Consider the following 17,278-nt stretch of genomic DNA (forward strand, 5'->3'; position numbering starts at 1 on the left):
GATGAATGAACAGCTTAAGCAAAGCTGTGAATTTGATCTCACCATAGAATAGTTACCTTGGTTCTGTTTTATAGCCAGCAATTACTGTCAGTACTAACCAGCTATTTCACAACTTTTAATGAGGTGTAGGATTATGCTCTTCATTCTGTGCGTCCAAAGGGTGGTAGTCTGTAAGAACAGGAGCAGTGGAATGTTTTGGGTACTGATATTCCTTCTGCTTCACGTTAAATATGATTATTTATCTCTTGTACCAGGTTATGAGTTGTCTCCCACAGCAGCAGCTAATTTCACTCGCCGAAACCTGGCTGACTGTCTTCGGAGTCGGGTAAGCAATATAGCAGGCAGCCTTAGGAGCAGGGAAATCGTCTGTGCTTCTTTTCTATCCTATTATACATGAGTAGTATTTTTTGCACCTTTTTGGTTTTCCTGAGCCCTTTCCATTGCTACATGTCATTCTTCAGTCTCTTCAGATTTGATTTTTCTTTCTGCATAAGTTGGTAATTAAAGCCCAGAGGTTGAATATACATTGCCAGAGAAATTTGGAATGGGGTACACAATCATGAAGGTCCTGTGGTGGCCTTTAACATTTTTTTCAAAGCGTTTTCATAGCAAACTATGTTTCTTAATTCCCGTGGTTGAAGGTCCCTACATAGTAGTAGAGATGAAACCTTGAAAATAATAATGCAGATTTCATCTTGAGATTAACTGTGTCTTTCTATGACTGTTCTTTTCATAGCATACAGAATTATTCTTCCTCACTTATTCTGGCCTTGTTACCTTAGAGCTGTCTTTGTTCCACTGACAGCATGTTAAAGGATGCAACATTAAGTCAAGGATTGAATGAGGGAAAAAAAAGAAAGAAAGAAAAAAGGGTTGAATGTATTAAAGATTGTGTAGGATGTGCCAGGAAGGTTCATGTGATTGCTAAAGGTGTGTATTATTCCCTTCCCACAGGGACTAAGTAAATGGAGCCTTACCATGTGACTTCACCCCCTGTGCCTGTTTACTCATCTATGAAATCGAGATAACTTCCTAACCCCACAGGAGTGCTAGGAAAATGAATGCTTGTAAATCATAATATTTAACATTCATATGACTTTTGCCCAAAGCATTTTGCTTAATAATTTAATCCACTCACTATTCCACTGAGATACATAGTAGTTAATTCTCTATCACTGATACGGAATGAAAGGCATAAAGTGGCAAAGGGACTAGCTCCAGGTCACACAGCAGGTCAGGCAAAAGCTATACCAATGGCATCATAATTACTTGCCTGTTCTGCCTAGATAGTTCCTTGGTTTTTCAGTAGTGTTTTTAGAACAGAAGTGCTGTTTCTATTTTTATTATAATTTTAGTTTCATCTGTACTTGCTTAAGCTGAGTTATGACAGAAATATAAACAAGTACAAGTTTTTGTTTATTTACTTATTACAGATCTGCAGATCCTTAAAGCAGTTTGTTTTCTAGTGCCTAATAATTCTGAAATGAGAACTTCTCAATTAATCAAATCTTTTTCTCAGTGCTAGCTTTGACCAAGCGGTTTGTGCAATATGGAGTCTGAAGTTTGAAGGGAAGCTAGAAACATAATGGATTGGGAGGAGGAGACAAATTTACATACATTGTTTTGATCTGGGTAAAAGGCCAGTGGCCTTTTTGTCCACTCCTCTGTGAGAGAGGAAAATGGGTCAGATATGACCTTTCCTGCCACTTAGAATTTCCTGTGATACTCAGTAGAGTATGCTGTGGCTTGCTGTGTAAAGTACTCCTCTGACTTGTCACCAGAACTGGAATAAGAATTCCAGCTTTGGGCACGATGAACACTTTGTCATAAATGCTACAGACATTAAGTGAGTTAAGCTCCTTTTAGAATTGAGATAAGAGCAGCTGTGTGCTTCATGCAAATGTAGTGAATCTGGTTAATCTCCTAACAGAAATGTTTGATGTCTTAACAAATAAATATCCTTTGTAGACAGTGACATGGGGCTCTAGTAAATATTGATTACCTCTGCCTTGTGCTTCTAGGCCCAAATCTTTGTTCCCCCACCTCCCTATCAAAATAGGTTGTTAGTTCTAAAATATGAATTCATATTTTAGTCATTTTATTATGGGGAGGAAGGTGATGATAGTTTTTCAGTCTTCCTAATAAGTACAGTTACTAGATTTGGTACATTTGTACCGTCACAGCAGTTGGCACATGAGACTTATTTTCTTATTTTGAGTTACCCAGTTACCACGTATAACTTTGTATTTGTAGCTCAAATTGTTTGATTTCCAATTTGCTGTGTGCTGTGCTGTTTACCAGTCTTATGTAAATTAGTTCTGTAAGATTCAGGCAATTTAGCTTGGTGGTTAAACACAGTGTCTGGAATTACACTGCCTGGATTTAAGTATTTGCCCACTGACTTGCTAGCTGTGTGTCTAAGCTCAATGTCCCTACTTATAAAAATAACAGCACCTACTTTGTAGCGTTATTATAAAGATTAAATGAGGTAATCATGCAAAGCTGTTAACACAGTCACTTTTGTTTTTATGTTGCTGTTACTATTTGGTTGAAGAAGCAATTAAATAGCTATAAAGCAATTTCCTATGGGAGATTCTTTGTTGTGCTGTTTTAGTTGAACTGCTATGCTGGTAAAGAGTGGAATACTCATATTGACAGGGAAAATAGAAATAAACCAACACTGATCATCTATTATGTGCTAGAGTTTTTTCTAGATCAATACAGTTCCATATGGTAGCCACTAGTCATATGTGGCTATTTAAATTTAAAATAATTAAGATTATCACTAAATGAATGTATAAAAAATGTGGTATATATATATTCAACAGAATGTTACTCAGCCATTAAAAAGAATGAAATTATGTCATTTGCAGCAATGTAGGTGGACCTAGAAGGTATTATGCTTAGTGGATGAAATAAGTCAGACAGAGAAAGACAAATACTCTGTTATCATTTATATGTGGAATCTAAAAAATAAAACAAATGTATATGACAAAACAGAAACAGATTCACAGATATAGAAAACAAACTAGTGGTTACCGGTAGGGAGATGTGAGGGGGGAGGGGCAAGATAGGGGTATGAGATTAAGTGATACAAACTACTGTGTATACAGTAAATGAGCAATAAGGATATATTGTACAGCACAGGAAAATATAGCCATAATTTTGTAATGATTTTAAATGGAATATAATCTATTAAAATACTGAATCTCTGTGTTGTACATCTAAACTAATATAATATTGTACATCAACTATGCTTCAATTTTAAAAATTAAATTTATTCCTAAGTGTTTTTTTTGGTGTGATTTTAGAGGGGATTGTTTTTTTACTTTGCTTTTCTGACATTTCATTGTTAGTGTAAAGAAATGTAGCAGATTTCTGTATGTTAATCTCGTAACCTGCTACCTTGCTGAATTTGTTTATCAGCTCTAGTAGTTTTTGTGTGGAGTCTTTAGGGTTTTCTATGTATAGTATCATGTTATCTGCATATAGTGACAGTTTGACCTCTTTCCTTCCAATTTGGATCCCTCTTATTTCTTTTTCTTGTCCGATTACTATAAATTAAATTTAAAATCTAGTTCCCAGGTGAGAGTCTCCTGGACTTTAAAAGAGAAATAAGCTTGGTTTCTTTAAAAAATTTTTGGTTCCTCAGTCACTTTAGCCACATTTCAAGTGCTCAATAGCTATATGTGGCTAATGGCTACCATATTGGACATTACAGATACAGAACATTTTTATCATCATAGACAGATCTATTGGACAGTGCTATTCTAGATACCTACATATAGGACCTTATTTAATGCTTCTTTAGACACCATAGGAAGAGTGTTATTCCCATTTTACTTATAAGGGTACTAAGGCTGGGTAATAGAGGACTTAAGTATTTCTCTTATGTGTCTAAGTATAACAAAGGCACATATGTAGGCTGTAAAAGGCTGAAGTAAGATTCTAACTTCAAACACCATACTCTTTTGTACTGTTCCGTTTATTAGTTATTGGATTAATGTACAAGTATGTTTGTGTATTTACGGAGGCATGAAATGTTAATTCTATTAAAATTTTTAAGATTCATGCATAGGATTATATAGTTAAGGTACAAATATATGCCCATTCTAGGTGTTCAATAAGTATTTGCTGAAGAAATGTCATCCAGTTAGGTCCACCTCTACCACTGAAAATGTTATTGTGCGTTTATACACTAGAAGAGAATTTTATTAAAGTATTCTTAAAAAAAAAAAAGTATTCCTCATGAATGGATGTTACTTCTTCATGTAAGAATTAAAGATGTAAGATTAGCAGGAGGAGATGAAAAATGACACAGTTTGAGAAAAAAATCAAGAGCCTTCATTTTAGTTTTTATTTAGACGCTTGTGTACATTTAAGTTGGTCTACTCCTGGTGAGACTCCAATGAGCAGAAAAAGGACTTATTAGGCTTTTGCTCAGGGTTTGACTACCCACCCTGAAATATTTATGAGACTTCTTTGAGCGTGGGTTTTACAACCAGATATACCAGAGTTCCGAGCACTTCTCTGGTATGTACTAGTTTGTGTAATCTTAAATAAGTTACTTAAGTTTGCTGAGCCTCACTTTCTTCATCTGTTAAGAAGGAAGGAGTGATCAACTATGGCAAATTATTCTATGGATTTAATAAAATATTTGAATGAGTGTGTGATACCTCCCTTAAAAATAAACATTTAATAAATGACTCCATCATGAAGTATCTGCTATTTGGATTTTTGACAGGATTGTTTTGAAAATTTTGTGATGACTTACAGGCATAGTTTGCATAATGCTTGTTTAAATTCTCCTTATGATTTGATTAATGGACTACCGAAGGGAGAGTGATGAACAATGGAGCTGTTTCTTCTTGAAATGAATTAGGTGGCACATTTGGTATAGTCCATATGAATGCCCTGAAATTATCTGTTGTTATCCGCAGAGATCTCCATTTTACATATGTGGAAACTGAGGTATAAACCAGCCAGATTTGATATCCTTGGAGAATGCAGAGTTTGTGTCAAGTAGAATGCTGGCCTCCATGGCCTGTAATCTTCAGGGCTTTACTACTGCTACTCACTGGCCAAAGTGTTTTCATAGAACCTTTTCTGAAGTGCTTGATGAGCCTTTGATAATTTGTCTTTTTATGGGGCTGTACTTGTAAATGCTGAGCAAATAAACAATAGAAATAATGAGCTGGAAAAATACCATCCAGCCTGGTGTAGTGGTTTTCAAACGTTATTACATGAAGCTGCCTCAAGAAACTCACCAAGGAAGACCAGTGTGTTGAAATTTCAGCTCTGCTTCATATAGATCAACTCAGCTTTTATCTATTTTATACATAGGAATTATGTGTAAGATTTTTATTTGAAAAAGTGGCTTCACTGTCCCCTTCCCACTAAAGTTTGAAAACTAGTGGTATAGTTGAAAGAGCCCTGCTGCAGGAGGTGTCGCACTCTCTCTCTCTTGAGCTAGACAAAAAACCTTGGAAGAAAGAGAATGTGGATAATGTTTGTGGTTTCTTCCAGCCCCCAAATAGCATGATTTAAAAATGCTACAATGTCAAATACTACAAAGTTACAGTAATCAAAACAGCATAGCATTAGCACAAAAACAAATCAGTGAAAACAGAATAGAAAGCCCAAAACAAACCCACACAGCTACGGTCAATTAATCTATGACAAAGGAGGCAGAAATATACAACAGAGGAAAGACAGTCTCTTTAGCAAGTGATGTTGGGAGTGCTGGACAGCTATAGGGAGATCAGTGAAATTAGAACACTCCCTCACACAATATGCAAAAATAAACTCAGAATGGTTTAAAGACCTAAATATAGGACATGACACTATAAAAATCCTAGAAAAGAGCAGAGGCAGAACATTCTCTGGAATAACTTGTATCGATATTTTCTTCGATCAGTCTCCCAAGTCAATAGAAATAAAAGCAAAAATAAACAAATGGGACCTAATCAAACTTAAAAACTTTTGCATAGCAAAGGAAACCATCAACAAAATGAAAAGACAACCTGTGGAATCGGAGAAAATATTTGCAAGTGATGCAACCCAAGGGGTTACTATCCAAAATATTCAAACAACCCATAAACCCAATTTCAAAAAAAAACAAATAATGCAATCAAAAACTAGACAAAGACCTAAATAGGCATTTTTCCATCTTCTCAAAGCCATACAAATGGCCAACAGGCACGTGAAAAGATACTTAACATTGCTAATTATTAGAGAAATGCAAATCAGAACCACAGTTATGAGGGGAGGGTACGGCTCAGTGGTAGAGTGCATACCTAGCATGTTCAAGGTTCTGGATTCAATCCCCAGTACCTCTATTAGAAAATAAGTAAATAAATCATACAAAACACACAAAAAAGAGCTAGAATGTATACATTAGGAAAATCTTATGAGAGTATTTTGGTTTCAAGTGTAAATAAAAATAGATTTAAAAAAACACAGGTATCATCCTACATCTGTCAGATTAGCTATCATCAAAAAGTCTACAAATAATAAATGCTGGAAAGAGTGTGAGGAAAAAGGAGCCCTCCTACTCTCCTGGGTGAGAATGTAAATTGGTGCAGCCACTATGGAAAACAGTATGGAGGTTCCTTAAAAAACTGCAAATAGTGCTACCATATGATCCAGCAATCCCACTCCTGGGCATACATCTGGAAATGATGAGGACTCTAATTCAAAGAGACACATGCATCCCAATGTTCATAGCAGCACTATTTACAATAGCCAAGACAGGGAAACAGCCCAAGTGCGCATTGACAGATGATTGGTTTAAGAGGATGTGCTGTGCTTGTGTACACACACACACAGAGACAATGGAATATTGCTCAGTGAAACATTGCCATTTATAGCAATATAAGTGGACCTAGAGAATATCATACTAAATGAAATAAGTCAGAAATAGACAAATATATATCACTTACATGTGGAATCTAAAAAATAGTACAAATGAATTTACATATAAAACAGAAACAGACTCACAGATATAGAAAACAAACTTATAGTTACCAAAGGAGAGGAGGAGGAGGAAGGGGATAAATTAGGAGTATGGTATTAACAGATACAAACTATTATACGTAGAATAAATGAGCAACAAGATTGCTGTATAACACAGGGAACTATAGTCAATATCATAATCTATGATAGAAAATAATCTGGAAAAAATATATATAAATAACTGAATCACTTTGCTATACGTCTGAAACTAACACAATATTTGTAAATCAACTATACTTCAATTTTAAAAAAAAGATCTGATGTCACAACCATAACCAGACTTGAATTTATTTTTTTAGTGAAAGGGAAAGAATATGTAGGAACGAATTTCAGGTATGAGTCATTTCCGGAAGTGACTTGTCCCAGAATTCTGGCCTGAGTTTGAGTGTGTTTGGTCTGGTGAGTAGCAGGCATGTAGTGTTCTCTTGTACTAGAAGAGCACTGTTGGCTTTGAGCCTTCTATTCTGACCACTAGGTTACTGTCCTCATGCCTTTGGTGGCTAGCACAAAGACATCATCTGTTTATTGGTCTCAGTGAGGTCATGTGACCTTGTGAACAGATGGCCCAGGTGAAACCTTGACTTTGCAGGTCTTGTCCCCTAGACACAACCAACCGTTTGTTACATGTAATTAAAATATCACTAACAAGGGTAATTTCACAAGCTTTTTGGCAAATATGGTTAGCAGGATATGACATGACACAGCACTGCCTTCTTCCTTCATGTGCCATCTCCCTTGAGGCCTCATCTCCCCTGCTCGCCTCCGTGTCACCCACGCCTAGGCTTGCCTTCCAGCTCACCTGCTCCAGATGGGCGGCACAGTGGGAGGACACTGGCAAAGGCAGATGTGTTTATTTTCTGGAGACAAAATGTTGTGCTACTGCAGATGGCAGTGCCTTGGAGCAAACGACAGCCTTTGACACCACTGCCACACAGCCTGGGCATCTTGACAGACAGAGCTGGCTTACTTTTGGTGATGGGAAAATTGAAAACAAAAAAAAAATCAAGATGTTCATCATGAAGCTCCTGGAGTTTCAGTGCAAGCAGGGATTTTTTTAGACCTGGAGAGCAGTTTTCTTCCCCACCAGGACTAACTGAATTTTCACTAAGCCAAGAGTTATATGTCTGTTAATTGCTTTTGCCTACTAGCCGTAATAGAATGTAAAGTAAAAACTTAAAACATACTTCATTAAGGTGGACATTCAATGGTACTGCAAATCACGTGTATCCCAGGTCACATCTCACTGGATTCTCTTAGGATTGGGAGTGGCTCACGTCTGCCCCATTGGAGATACCGCTATTCTATTTTTAGTGGTCATTTTGATTATCCAGAGGCCCAGGGACAGATGTGCCTTGAAGTTGAGATGCCTTAATTAGTATGACAACACTTTGTGCTTATACTGTTTTTCTGCCAAGAAGGGTAAGAATTCTGACAGCTGCCCTTTTAAGCAGTTTGCTTATACAGTCATTAGGGCTTGACCGAGTCCTTTAAAGAGACACAAAGACTTGAATGTTGAATTGTTATACTTACTAGTCTCTTAGGAAAAAAATGGCTTAAGAACATTCTTCTTTGAAAGTCACTGGCTTTATCAGGAAACCTTTTTTCTTTCTTTTCAGATACGTGCTGTTTTTCCCAGTCCCAGTGCTGATAGAGTTAGGAGTTTGCAGGTGTAAAGTCTAACCCACACCCCCTTCCCCATCTCTCTCCAGGGGGTTGTATGTGAGAAGGTGTTGCTTTCTCACTCAGAGAGCATATATGTGCTACCCTGTTGGATGCCTGCTGTGAGCATAGAGAACCCCTGTTCTGGTTGAATGGAATGAGCCTATTGGGTGGCTGGGATTGTGTGACCCCATAATGCCAACTTTTCACTTAAAGCATCTTTCCTATCTACAATGGGAGTGAAGCAATATAGGTAACTGATTTAAATTTGTGTCATTTTGAAACTTGTATCTTGAAAATTATGTGGTTTCCTATTAAAGTTTGGTTTAAGCTGGGGGCAGCAGAGTGCTTAGTAAAACATGTTTACCATTAGAAATACAGATTTACCCTGTCTTTTAGGACTGCTTTAAACCAGTGCCCTGCCTGTGTGGGCATGCCCTCACACACACTCACAGATACAAACACACATATACCTTGGCATCTTGGTGCTTCTCTTCACCTGCCATGTCCCAGGATCATGCAGGGTTATGAATTCAGGGGCGGATCCAAAAAACTCTGAGGTTTTCTTTATTCTCTCCCACAGTTATCTAAAATGAGGGATAGTAGGAAGCCTTTGGAGGAAGAAATAGTGGACTGTTCTATTTCTTGACCTCAGAGGTAGTTATGTGTGTTCACTTTATTCATTTAGCTATGTCTGTATATCTTATGCACTTTTATATGAATGTGTTATTTCACAAAAAAAGTTTAAGAAAATAGAAAGCAAGGGTAAAGGGGTAGGAAAGCAAGGGTAAAGGGGTAGGAAAGCATAACACATTTTTTTAAGTTACAAATGAAAAAAAAAAGTTAAGATTTACCGTTATTTTTGAGTGTAGACAGTAGAGCAGATAGGATGAACTAGATTGGAAAGAAAAAGGGAAAGAGAGATGAAATAATCTCTGAATCTTTATAAACTGAAATGGCCCGCCAAAATTCTGCATTTCCCTTTCTGATGCCTCCTAATTTCTACAGTTTTGTGTAGCTGGGAAGTCCCATAGGTGCAGATAGCCATCCATTCAATAAATCTACAGCCTGCATTGTCCTTGGGGCTGAGGAAACAGAGATGCAAAACTCAGTTTCAGATGAGGCAGTAGGGCAGTAAATAGTCTACTGTGGAGTGACAGGTGCTGCAGCAGCCATATGTGGGTAGGTGCTCTGTGAACAGAGCCTAACTTGAGCCTTGAAGGACCAGCTGTCATGAAGGCAAAGATGAAACAGAAGGGAAATCTCAAAGTGCAGTCCTCGAGGTGTGTGAGAGAGGTTAGGTTAGGCACAGTGATTTTCTAATGATGTTTGGGGTGGCACAATGAGTTCTTTGAGCATGCTACTACTAAATTTTTACCTTTTAACTAGTAAGGTAGTATATACAAATTAGGGCTCAATAAATACATGTAGTTTTTACTATGTACACCACATATACAAAATCCACAATCTGAAGTAGTTTGTTAAATGTGACACAGGGTTTTAGGGGAGTGGTAAGAGACTGAAACTAGAGAGGTAGTCCATATTATGAGAACTTTGGTGGAAAAGCTTTATGCTAAATGAAAAAAAAAGTAGCCTCTCTGGAAGCTTGTTGGCTAAGAGGAGGTTAGCATGATCAGATGAGATTTGGTTAGACTATTGGCTACTCTTTGGCAGAGTGTTTGGGAAAGTAGAAGGAAGCAGGGAGACCAATGAGGAGCTTTCTTTCATATCCATTCAAGAGGTAAGAGTAACTTGTGTTGGACCTTGGCTGCTAATGGGGAGCACTGTGTTGTAATAGAAGGGCTTTTAAATAGTCTTTTCCCCAGAATTTCCTAGTTGCTGTGGACATCCGAAAACAGATACAGTTACATATAGTCCTAAACAGTCTTTTCCAGCAGTCCTATTTACTAACTCAAGGAGATGATCAGTTCTAATGTTCAACATTCAGAGATATTTATGGGCATGCTTAGCATGTACAACCTAATATGTGCCTTGGGGTGTACAGGACATGGCTTCTGCACTTGAATTTTTTGAGAATTGACTTAAAGATACATGGATTCTTATATTTTCCTTGGAAACTGCCAGCTCATGAAAAAAGAATTCAAGCGTCCTTGTTGCAGACATGGTGGTGTTGGTTTTACCATTGCACAATCAGCAATTTTATTTTGATGTTATTTGGGAGAAAGCAGTATTTTTGATTAGCAAGTAAAATTAATGTAGAAAACAAATACTGTGTTAACTAGTTGGTATAATAAGGCATCTGTGCCATGTTGCATTTCAACTCATTAAATTTCTAAACTTCTAATTACGATAAGATTACAACTTTAATAGGAGAACTGTTCAAACTTGGGGTTAGTGATGGCTTTAGAGAAGTAAAATTTACAGAAATTTCAGAATTATTGAGGGGTAAATTTAAAATCCAATTTTGTTAAAAATTGAAATATACACAATATTTAATTTTTTGCTCCTAAAAGTCAGATTCAGTTGGCATTTATTGGGCATCTACTACTAACCAGGCATTCTTCTAGGAACTCTAACACAGATCAGTGCTTGTCATTCCTCACAGCTATCAGGCAAGTACTGCTGTCCTCCACATTCAGATGGGGCATTTGAGAGGCTTCAAGGCCAAGTAAACTATCTTATGTAACACAACTGTGCAGTGATAAAGCCACATTTGATCAGGTCTGCTTTATTTTTTGCACAAAAACACATGCCTAACTTTAGACTTACGGCATTTTAATACATAGATTTTTCAAATAATAATTTAAAAAGTGTTTCGCTTTTAAAGTTTAAAATGTTGGTTGTAAATGCAGTGACATTCCTGAGCATAAGTTCAAGAACTCATCCATTATAAGAATTTTTGCCAGTGTGTTAAGCAAAACATTTGCGTGTGAGCTAATTATTGTTAAAGGAGAACAAAGACAATTTTTATATTACGATTTTGCATCTGCCAGCATCAAATAAGTTTGCTAAATATACTTTCAGAGAATGAACTAAGACAGAAAAGAAATGGGAAACCTTGGTTAAACAGTCTCATTTTCAGAGTAAAGTTTCTATTATTTTGTCTTGGGCTTCTGAAAATCAAAAGTTTGCTTCATTTGAGGCACACTTGCTTCCTTATTTCTTAATTTAATGTGAGACTTTATAAACGTGGGCCAGTTTGTGTCAGCGCAACAAAAGATAAGCATATCTGAAGTAGGAAAGAACAAGGAAAGTCAGATTGTTTAATTTAACTTCTGTGTTGTAAAACTCAGTATACTGATTCTGATCAGTTTAAACTCACTTTTTTTCGGTCACAAGATTAAGAGGAAACTGTTTTCAACTTCCAACATCATACCTCTGTGTTTTTTTCCTCTGAATGGCAGTAGTAGGTAACAGGACTGGTCCCTGCTTGTGATCATGAAGGAGAAAAAGGTCAGTTTTTTCTCAGCTTCCCAGAACTGCTCTCTTCAACTTAGGTGTTCACAGTCTCAGAGATTAGCTCCTCTGCTTCATCTCTTTTCTTTCGCTTCCCCTGCTTTGTCTCCATACCTGTCTCTCGCCCCTTTCTCACTGGCATTCTCTGCTTCAAACTGAATCACTTGTACTTCCCCTAACCTGCTGTGTGTTCTCTCGTGTATTTCTGCCTTTGTCTGCTCCATCACTTTCCTGGTCATTCTCCCCTGAATGTATCTCCAAGTCTCCAAATGACTAACTTTTAATTGCTGGTTAAGACTCAGTTCATCATCTTCCAGGGAAGCTTTCTCTGTACTTCCCCACACACGTACATCACCCTCAGCTTCTTCATGCTATCATGACAACGTAGGACTACCCCTGCCGTAGTGTCCTGTTGTAACTGTTTCCTTTATTGTCTTCCACTGGTAAAGAGAAGAATGTGTGTTAGTGTAAATAAAACCTCCTAACTGATTGACTCTTCATTCAGTCTCATGATTTCAGCTATGCATTGTTCTCTCTTTCCAGCTACTCTGAACAGCTCAACTTAAGACTGGGTCTAAAGTGAGTTTTTTACATTTGCTCTACCACCTTTCCCTCTTATTGAGAGTCCTCTTAACTCCTCTTTCTCCCTCATTTTCTATTCTAGTAGTCATTAATTCCTATCCATTCTGCCTTCTAAATAGTCATAATCCAAATCTCCTCCATTCCAACTGCTTCTGCAATGTTCTAAGATATGAAAAAGGCTTGGATTGGCAGGGGGATAGGAATGATTTTCACTGATTCCTCCAAGGTCTACATACTGAAGTTCATATATTTTAGTCTCAGAAGCCAATGACAGTATTGTCCAAGTTCCTGTCATCCCACTTCCTCTCTACTTCCTACTGAAATTACCTAATTCACTAGATATAAATGTCGCATATTCACCAGTACCCAAATATTCCATGTTCCTCCAGGTTTCTTTACCTTTGCATATGCTGTTTCCTCCATCTGAAATCTTTCCTACTCCATTGTGCCTTGTCAGCTCCTTCCACATCCATGCTTCCCTCTTCATCACCTCGCACAATGATTCTCACATAGTGAATGCTAAGTAACATTTATTGAATTTATAATTTATTCACATTCCACATGCAAAAGTGAAGCTGGTTAGAGCATTCTCTTGTTTCATAATTATCCTGTGCAGTCTCAGAGAACTCTCACAGGATTTGCTTGAAGCTTTTATAAACTCTGTGTTTTACTTAAGGCATAGTCACCACTGTTATCAAACAAAGAGATTGGTGGGTTTCCTTAAAAAGAACTCTGTAGAAGAGGATTAAAGTCAAGGTACAAATGATTCTGTATTGCTTAGGCATTAGGGATAGGTAGTTTTGCCCCAGTCCCAGCCCTATCCCCATCCATAAAACCATAATCTTTTAGAGCTGGAAAAGGTGCTTAGGTTACAAGAACAGTTGGAAGCTGCTGAAATCTTTTAGACTTTTTTTAAAGTGTTTGAAATAGTGAACATTGCGATTCCAGTATAGGTGCAAAGGCTCTCTTTAATTAAAATGGCAAAATTGACATTGAAATTTTAAAGTTATACCACCAAACTCAGCCAAAACAGATACCTAATAAACTCTGTTGATTATTGGAAACAAGCTCCTGGTTCAGAGTTCAGAGCCCTAGGGTAACAATGGATCCATTTTATTTATTAATGAAGTTGAAAAATTAGGCATTTGCAAAGCAGTTGAGGTGTTGCCATCAATTTGTATTTATTGAGTACCTATGACATACCTTGCATAGTTGTAGACCCTTTAGCGGAGTCATAATGGTTTGACATTAAACTTGCTCTTTTAAAACTTAAAATATTATTGGTCATATAAGATATAATACATGACCGAGAACAATAGATGCTGGTATGCAAAATAGTACATTCTGAAATATTTGAGTGTGACACTGACATTTGCATATTGAATCATATTTTCACACTAATTTCCATTTTGTGGAGGCAGCCTGATTCCCTAGAAAAGCACACAAGGCTTGGAATCAGGAAGCCCAAATTCTGGTCCTGACTAATTAGCTGTGTGGTTTAGGGCAGGTCACTGTCCCATCTTTGAACTTGAGTCCCCACATTTGTGAGAGTGACATTGGGTAGACTGGAGGAGCTCTTAGATCCCTTCTAATTCTGTAAACTGCTTTTTTGTGAGATATTCTCAGTGCTAAAGATGGAATTTTAGACAGCTTTGACAATCGGCTGGACTAAACGAAATAGCAGGCACTGTTCCTTCAAAGCCCAGTCTCTGTTTAGTGTATTTAAAAGTCTTTATTAAAACAGTGTCATCACTAGCCAAATCCTTTGTCGCATTGGTGATTCTGCATCTCCTACCAAATTACTGACCCACCAGGAATAGAAGTATGCTTCACACACTGCTTAACGTCCCAAGGTGTGCAGCATGTTGCAAAAGAAACTGCATCATTCTCCAAGGCACCTCACTCATCGCGATGTCGTCTTATTCAATTAGAGGTGGCAAAGGCTGGCCTGGCTCCAAAGGCAGACTGTCAATTCCTCTCTTTTTCTGTGTCCACGCTCGGCAGGATGCTTCCTCACGCCCACCTCTCTCCCCCTTGTTGTGACTTTGGCTTCCGCCAGATGTCACACCGCTGCTTGTCACCGCCCAGACTCTCGTCGCTGATTTTGTTGTTCCAGTGTATTTATCACAACTGTTCTCTTTAGCTGTAAAATTTATGGAATTTCACACTCTTCTTAATCACTACAGTGTTTCTTTTTCATGAGAGAGGGAATATACAAGGAGTTGTATGCATGAGAGTTGGAGGGAAGGAAATACTCCATCTAACTTAAGGAAAGTTTGCATGTGTGTCATGTACACCCCCCACTCCCAAACGTACAAGGGAACTGAGCTCAAATGTACAAAGTTGAACTGAGCTTAATTCTTCAGGGCTCAGAGGTACTTTGGAAGTCCATTTCAATCCCAGGGAAAGAGACATGAGATGTGTTTATTGGCTAATTTTCCTGGCTTAGATTGTATCCCTTGTAGCAACCAAAAAAAGATGGCTGATTTTATTGGCACCATGTGATATATCTCTTGATTTTATTGTTATCTATTCAGATCTGTTAATAATGCGGTCAGATCCTAAAAATTATGGCTGTGGTGGTGATGATGATGTGATAATAGATAATCTGTTATTAATATGTAACAAACATTTCATTGAGCACTTTACCTTTATTTATTCAAACCTTGCCACGACCCTATAGTGATGGATACTGTTACTATCCCTGTTGTATAGATGAGAAAATCTCAAAATGACTTAAAGCTCTCCACTTTAAAAATAAGCTTACATATATATATCTTTTGAGGGAGGAAAAAGTACTGATTTATCTTGGGTTTTTTTCTTCTTTTTCTTTCTCTTCTGTAAAAGGAGGCAAAATTTTGGTGATACTTTATTTTAGAAACTAAAATTCATTTTCAGTTCCCAGGACGGTTTATTTAAATTTTTTCTTTGTATATCAGTTAGATACAACTTTAAAACTAAGCCTGTTGATATTTGTACTGCAAACGGTTGATGATGATCCTCAAGGCCATTAGGCAGAGAGTGTCTCAGCTAAACACTCTGTTTGGATTCACTTATTGGTCACTTGGATGTTTAGGTTAGTTCAGAATTGTGTATAATACACAGTGCTAGCTTTTGCTGTGGAAGATGCCTGGACATACAGAGTTCCTCCCCTTGGGGACCTCATAACTTTGCTTTATGACTTAGACTTGCTATCTAAATAATTAGAATAGTAGAGACAACCTAAGACAGATTATCGTGCACAGAGTAAGAATTACTTTGTAAAAGAGGATTGCTGGCAGTTTTATCATGATTGATTAGTTGTTCCCATTTCTTAGGATAATTGGCAAATTCTCACATGTAATCATAGGAAAGAAGGGAACTGATAAAAAAGCAGCTAGAAAGTGAGGCTTAGCACTCAGGATGGATATATCTGTTAAGGGTGGAGATAATATAAAGTACTTAATAAACATAATTTGCTCTCCAAATCTGGATGTAGGGTTTGTTTTCATTTTTGTTTTTTCAGGCTTCCAGAAAAATGTCTCTATGCCTGTGTCAGTCTCAAGGTAGGCAAGGGTGGATTTACTGTGAAGCAAATATGCTCAAAGTGTCAATGCTTGTGAATGTTTGTGACCATGAATACCATCATATTAGGGCTCCTGACAAGAGTCCAGGAAGGAGAGAGGAGGAAACTATCATACATTTCCACCGTGTGTTGGGCAGTGTGCTGGGCACTTTTTATAAACATCCGTTCATATCCCTTTATGAAGATATATATAAGGAATTTATCTTGTATCTCAGTGCCAGGCTTCTCCTGAGTACTTGCCTTGTTCATTTCATGGACACTGTGAAACTTCATAGGTGAATGTGTTTCCCTTAGTAATAATTTTAGCGTTTATTGAGCCTTTATTATGTTTTAGGTATCATGCTTATTTATATGCATTATCTCTTTGATTCTTCATTGCAGCCTTTTTGTAGTAGGTATTATCCCATGTTTTCAATGAGAACACTAAAATTCAGAGAGGTTAAAGTAACTAACTTTTCTAAAGTCACACATTTGGTAATAGAGCCATATTTCAAACTCTGGTCTAACTCTGTAGTATAGCCCAGCTGTTTCTTCCTGAAATGCTTATTTAAGCTATTGTTCTCCCTTCATTTAATTCTAAATGCCTGTATCATTTTTTTTCCCTTTACTTAGCAACCATGTCTAAAAGAGGGTAGAAAGAGAAGGACTCAGGAGCCTAGAAAAAAAGCAGCAATATACGTGCAATCTTATATATTCTGGCAGTTGACTTAAACTTGAACCAGTTCTCAGAAGTAAGACTTGACATTTGTCTAGCAATTTTCTTAATATTCTTGTGATACTAGGCATTAGCCACATATGTATTAAGACATGTGTAATGCTTTCTGATATGATTATTATTCATTTAGCAAATATTTATTGAACATATATTTATTGATGCTTATACATCATTGAATAAGCCAGACACAATCCTGCCTTCATGGAGTTTATAGTTGGCATAAATATTTTAATAGATGGATTCTGTCTTAGACATACTAAGGATTTCCTTAAACACATCAGTCACATATATATATGCTGTAAGAATACCACAAAATTGAATGGCTT

General features: G+C 37.2%; 1 protein-coding gene across 1 annotated transcript in view; it reads left to right on the forward strand.

Moving 5' to 3' along the window:
• The window catches only part of PSMB2 (proteasome 20S subunit beta 2), a 30,903-nt gene that overhangs the window by 7,065 nt on the left and 6,560 nt on the right, over positions 1–17,278 (forward strand). Inside the window, exon 3 of the mRNA XM_010959911.3 lies at positions 255–325. Coding sequence (XP_010958213.1) covers positions 255–325 — 71 coding nt within the window. The remainder of the gene's footprint in view (positions 1–254; positions 326–17,278) is intronic.

This window comes from Camelus bactrianus, chromosome 13, assembly GCF_048773025.1.
Source record: "Camelus bactrianus isolate YW-2024 breed Bactrian camel chromosome 13, ASM4877302v1, whole genome shotgun sequence".
Taxonomy (NCBI): Eukaryota; Metazoa; Chordata; class Mammalia; order Artiodactyla; family Camelidae; genus Camelus; species Camelus bactrianus.